Raw genomic sequence first — 6,575 nt, 5'->3', positions numbered from 1 at the left:
CAGATGATTCTGCTGATCTTTCCTTGAAAGGCTAATGCTGTGAAAAATATGCGCTCACTAGAGACTGTAGGGGCAAAGACATCATGGGTCATGGGAATCATATGGATGGAGAAATGACTTGGTGACACAGTGGGATAGATAAACAGAATTTGTTGTTTAAAAAGAGAGAGAGGCTTTGAGAGACTAAGAATGAGTCATGTTAGTGCCATATGGACCAGGTGCAGTGCATAAATCACAGCTGCTCTCTCAAAGGCCAAGAGAGCCGCAGTCTTCACATTGGGTGAGCATGAGAAAATCTGCATATGTAATGCAGCAAATTACACATAATCATCTGACATACTGACAAACCCCTGGAGTTAGTGTCAAGACATAAACTATGTATTTCTTTTTTCTAAGCATACATTTTTGAATGTACAGTACTGTGAGTCAATCGTTGTATATAAAGCACATCTTTACAATCAAAGTAACAGAGAAATTAAGAATCAGACAAAATATAAATTATCCATAAGCATACAGGCCGGACAATATCTTTGTGTATAGCTCAGCAGGGCAGCAGAAAAGCGCTGTAGTACGTTGTAATTTGGTTACGCATGATTACAGGGCTTAAACCTTTTAGGGCCCTATTTTAACGATCTGAAACGCAAGTGTCAAAGCGCGAAGCGCAAGTAACTTTGTGGGCGGGTCTCGGCGCTGTTGCTATTTTCCCGGCGGGATAAATGGCTCTTGCGCCCGGCGCAAATCTAAAGTGGGTTGGTCTAAAGTAGCTTCATTATTCATAGGTGTGGTTTGGGCGTAACGTGAAATAAACCAATCAGAGCGTCATCCAACATTCCCTTTAAAAGCAGGTGCGCAAGTTCCATTAAGGATTGCTATTATTATGGCGTATTTACCAGGCGCACGCCAGGAGCGGTTCACAGCCGAGGAGACTGATGTTCTTGTAAGAGCAGTGAAAGACAGAGAAGTTGTGTTGTATGGGGATGAGAGAAACCCACCCAAAATACACCACAATGATTTCCGTCATCTCATGTGTTAATGTTTTTTTTAGTGTAACAATTTATGATTTGCAAAAATAACTGTTGCATCTATGTAGATTACATGAGCAAAGTGTATGCGCGTTGTGCACGCTATACATTATGGTCAAGAATGCGCCCTTAAAATAGCATAATGAACAACGCGCAACGCGCCAATGACTTTAGACTAGGTTTTTTCTGGTCAGTGGCGCAATTGTTTAATGGAACAGCAAAATAGCACCAGGGATTGTTTGCGCCGGAACACGCCTCCTTTTTTGCGCTGAACCGCCCAGGGAGCGCAAGTTCATTCACTAGTTTAGCGACGTGCTTCTGTGGAGGGAAAAGCGCGCTTTGCGCGGGTGCAAAATAGGAATGACACATGCGTCGGTGTACAAAGTCAATTGCGCTGGGTGCAAGATAGGGCCCTTAGTGTGCCTCTGGATGCCAAAATTCAAATCCTGCAGTTTAGAGAGAAATAAATAAATAAATAAATAAGACTGCATTTATTTGATAAAAAATATTGTGAAATATTATTATAATATTAAATAATATTATAATATAATATAATATATAATAATATAATATAATTATAATATAATATAATATATAATAATTCCTATTTTAATATTTATTTTAAAATGTGATTTAATCCCGTTATGGCAAAGCTGAATTTTTAGCATCATTTGCTCCGGTCTTCAGTGTCATATGCTCCTTCAGAAATCATTCTAATATGCTGATTTGGTGTGTTATTATTATTTCTTATATATATATATATATATATATATATATATATATATATATATATATATATATATATATATATATATATATGATCAAATCTAGCATAGAAAACTGCTTAGAAAATTATATATATATATATATATATATATATATATATATATATATATATATATATATATATATATGTATATATATATATATATATATATGTATATATATATATATACAAATATATATATACAATCTAACAAATCTGACATATAAAACTGCTTCCCCAATACTATTAAGTGCATGGTAACATGTTCTCATTTCAGACCTCTTTTCTTAATATTACCATGGCAACGCAAGGAGTTATTTGTGCAGAACAATGTTAGTCATTTTTGTTTCTATATTAGCTTCACAAACGCACTCACCTGTCTAGGGCAATGCAGCACAGATGCAGTATAGAAACAGTGGTCAGCAGCACGTCCAGTGAGGTCCGGACCAAGCAGAACATCTCTCCATAGCTCCACTGACCAGTGACCAACTCTACGGCTGCCAGGGGCATCACCACAAGGGCAACTAGAAAGTCTGTGAATGCCAGTGATACGATAAAGAAGTTGGTCTTCTTCTTCCTATATATAGAACAGTAAATTAACAAAAGATCACATTAATAAATATTGATTAACTACAGAAAATATTCTAGTGTCTACACAGAGAAAACACTCATGCTATGAAACACTACAGAACCATAGTGATACATGTTTGGGAAAAATCAACCTTCAAATGGCTTAATTTTATATATCTTGCACATTAAGTTTAATTCATATGTATTTTAACATCAAAACATGTAAACAGACACAGGAAATCTAAATGTAGATATGAAGCAGGTTTACCTTAGCTGTCTGTCTTTACAGAGAGCCACCATCACAAGCAAGTTTCCAAGTGCAGTCAGTATAATGATGGTCACCAGGACAATACACAGTGGTATCTTCAGAGTGTGTTTGGACACAACTTCATCCACTGAACTGTAGACAAATATATGCGGCAAATTAAATATGAATAGACAAGATAAATACTTATAAATACAATATTTTGAAGTTGTTCTTACTCATCCACTGAGTCTGATGCTGTGGCCATGGCTGGTCATCTGTATGGAAGTGATCAGATGGGGATTTGATCACACAAGACACTGCAGACCCTCTCCTGTGGGACAAACCCAACTGTTTTGTGTTCTCACATCCCAAATTCAATCATGTTCTTTCAGCAGGAGTTCGAAAGTGAGAGCACTGAGACTAAACCATCAGCACATTTAAAACAAAACACAGGCTTGTGGGATATCCCAAGTAAACATGAGCCACTCGTGATGAGCGTCTGACCATCTTCCTTTCTAAGCAAAACTACAGGCTCATGGGAACTAACCATTGCATATTATCAATCAGCAGTTTGTTGGCTAAATCAGTGATTTGAGATTTGATGTCACATCAGAAATCAGGAAGATCTTCCTAATAAACTGTGTGCACTGCACTGCAATATGTCTAAAATACAATACACAATAAACACAATACGTTTGAATTTTCGATACATTAGCAGTATTCGTCAAATGAAGCCATTATAAGATGACTTGGAAAGTGACTCTACTTTTCTTCTTCTAGTTGTCTAATTTAAGTGTCTAATATATTACAATTATTACAGCTACGATACATATGTTAATATATATTTCCATGTATGATTATGCATTTAGCAGACACTTGTATCTAAATAAATAGGATAATAAAAAAATTTATGGATGATCAAATAATTATCCATATAAATATAAAAATGTATAAATATTTTATTAAATATTTTAATATTTTATATTATTTTATTTTACTATCCTTTTAGTTTGTGTGTGTGTGTGTGTGTGTGTGTGTGTGTGTTCCCCACACTTTATAGACTTAATAGATGTTTTTGCAAACAGGTTTCTGGTCTGATGTCAAAGAAATACTTGAGGATTCCTGATGGTACTGTGGGGGCACATAAAACAAAAAAGGTTGGGAAAGCCTGGCCTAAATTGAACTCATATGTCTCCTTATGCCCTCAAAACACATCAAATATTGAAGGCAAGATACTGAAGATAGTTAAACCTCAACACAAAGTGCATGCGCTCCATCATCACACTGTTAATACCCACAGTGGCCAAATCGCACCCTGTGCCTGTGGCGCTGGAGCCATAACTCACGCAGAAGTGGAGAGAGCTCTCACAGGGTAAACACTGGAAGCGTGTGATGTATTTGCCCAGCTGGGAGGCTCAAGTGGGCATTACAGAGACAGCTTGGACGCTTCTTCCCTGTCCTGTTGCTTTCGTTTGAGTTTCAAATGAGCCACATGATTATTATAGCCCTGTATCAAACACACTGAACAAAACAGGCTATTCTAAACAGCTACGCAGAGAGGACACCTGATTTACATGTTGTGTAGGACAGAGTAAAAGGTCATTTTACAAAACAGGTGCCACCTGTGTCCCTGATATGCATATATGTAAATAAATGTAATTTAATGAATATGTGAAGGCAGATTTTACTATGTGTCAGCACAGAACGTTGTGGAACATGGGGATGGAAAAGAATATGAGATTTTATATATATATATATATATATAATATATATATATGAGAAAAAAATATATATATAAACGCTTGTGTTCTCTCGCAAAAGTTTCACAATTGTTTTGTTTCCCAAATTAATTTTTGCATTTGCAAACAAACACGTTCTGCTTCCATTGTTTTCAATTTTAATTTTATTTTATTATGTATCTTAGTTTATTTATGTATCTTTTATTGACATATTGCATATTGTAACATCTTTAAAAATGTCCTTAGTTTGTCTGTCAATCAGCATCATACAGTGTATTTTTAATACATTTTTATTTCATAAATCAAAAACTTTATCTTAATGGCATCATTATGCTTTTAATGAATAAATCTGAAGGAATATGCATAAAAAATATACATCCACAAAAACATCACTTTTAAATTATCTTTCAAAAAAGACATTTTGTTTCTTAATTTTGAGCACAAGGCTTGTCAAATTAAAGTGTAACTGTCAACTCTGTTACATTTCATACAGTTATAATGTGCCAAAATGCTTTTATTTGGCTTCCGATACCACAATGCCATTAGCAGACTCTTAAATACATTATTTATCTGATAGAATGTTTAAAATCTAGTGAAACTGAACTTTCAAAATCAAACTGGGAAAAGGCAGCTGTTTCATCAAATGATCCACACACACACAAAAAAGAAAGCAGGGCTGAAGCACAAAAGCTGATGCCATGTGACATGACACTAACTTTCAGTAATCTTGTCTCATAAGATCCAAGAGCTCACTATTCCCTTCAGCCCAAGGGATTTCAAACATGGTTAACTGTCTTAAGCATACAGATCTGTCCTGATAAAGAACTTCTGAACATTCCAGTTTTACAAAAGCATTACATTTCTTCAAAATTTCAAATTCTATTTGTGAATAAACATTACTAATGAAACCACACCCAAATATGATGCATCACAACCTGAATGCTTAACTACTGAACAATCTAACTGAATCTACTAATTCTACTCTAATTACTGATTTTGACACCTTCCCACACATCTTTATTTCTTTAGTGCCACCAGGAAAACTGAGTGGCATTTGCATTTAAAGGGATAAATCACAGTCTGTGATGACAAGAAGCCATTAGCCTCAAACAAGTTATAAGAGTGACATTTTCACACAATCATAAATTGAGTGACACAAATGTAGAGGTCTTAAAAACACATTGATCATAGTTGGATCTACATGTCTATATAATACAACAATTACCAGCTGTTAAATAGTTTTTGATCACAAAAACATACAATACAAAAGGTAAGAATTTCTTATCAAATTCATTCAGCTAATAATAATAATATATTGTTGTTGTTTTTTTTATAATTTAAAACAGACATTACCAGTACTTCATGGTGTTTATAAGGACCTGTTGCACACTTGAAGCCACTTAAATTCCGAGGCAGCATCATTCAGATAACTTTACTCACCCAGGGGCTCTGTGTTTCAGACGTCTTTGTGAATCCACGCGTGCTTTTATAAACTGTCATATTCCATCACAGTTAGTCGGAGACTGAAGTGCTCTTCTCTGCCCTGTGCCACAGTCAAACAACTGCAGTAAGCAGCAGATCATCTGTTGATGTATAGTGCACCGGCGCTCTGAGTCTCTGCCTGTCCAACGCACGTGAGTCTGAAACAAACCAAAACAGAGCAACAGCGCCCCTCGGTGTTCCAACGCACATACTGCACTTAGACAAAATGAGGGCAAAAGAATGTACAAATTATTATTATTATTATTTATTTTTTTTTGCACAAAAAACGAGCTGATTATATTACATATTTAATACTGTGCAATTATATATGAAAGATATGTATATATTATTATTCGTTCAGAATAAAAGGTGCAAAGCTGGGTGGTAACCCAATTTGTAAAAACTATAAGGTACACCTTGGGACCTTGCTTACCCCAAAATTTTACACAATAGTAGTTCAAAACTTCAAAACTTCAAAACAGTTTTTCTGAATTACTAAAACACATTTCTTTAAACTATAATTTTCTTAAAACCTTAAACACAAATCCAAATGCTGAAACTAAATTCACAAAACCTCTGACTCTTTAATCAAAATCAAACAATCGCTGCAAAACCATTTCACTTGCACTCGAAATCAAACGGTTCTCCCAGGTCACACTCACTTGAGTCAATAAAGAAAACAATACAGAGCATTCATTAGACACTACAGAGAAAAATGGACAAGACAGCATCCATAACATTTCAGAAAA

General features: G+C 35.1%; 1 protein-coding gene across 1 annotated transcript in view; it reads right to left on the bottom strand.

Annotated features, from left to right (window-relative positions):
• Positions 1–5,935, bottom strand: part of LOC113063741 (5-hydroxytryptamine receptor 4-like) — a 20,742-nt gene extending 14,807 nt beyond the window's left edge. The window contains exons 1-4 of the mRNA XM_026234065.1: positions 5,785–5,935; positions 2,842–2,936; positions 2,627–2,758; positions 2,165–2,365 (exon numbers count right to left, since the gene is read on the bottom strand). Of these exons, the coding sequence (XP_026089850.1) occupies positions 2,165–2,365; positions 2,627–2,758; positions 2,842–2,870 (362 nt within the window). The 5' untranslated portion in view covers positions 2,871–2,936; positions 5,785–5,935. The remainder of the gene's footprint in view (positions 1–2,164; positions 2,366–2,626; positions 2,759–2,841; positions 2,937–5,784) is intronic.
• Between the last annotated feature and the right edge of the window lie 640 nt (positions 5,936–6,575).

The sequence above is a fragment of the Carassius auratus genome, chromosome 46, assembly GCF_003368295.1.
Source record: "Carassius auratus strain Wakin chromosome 46, ASM336829v1, whole genome shotgun sequence".
NCBI lineage: Eukaryota > Metazoa > Chordata > Actinopteri > Cypriniformes > Cyprinidae > Carassius > Carassius auratus.
The sequence above is the reverse complement of the archived record's forward strand: the minus strand, read 5'-3'. Positions and strand labels throughout refer to the sequence as shown.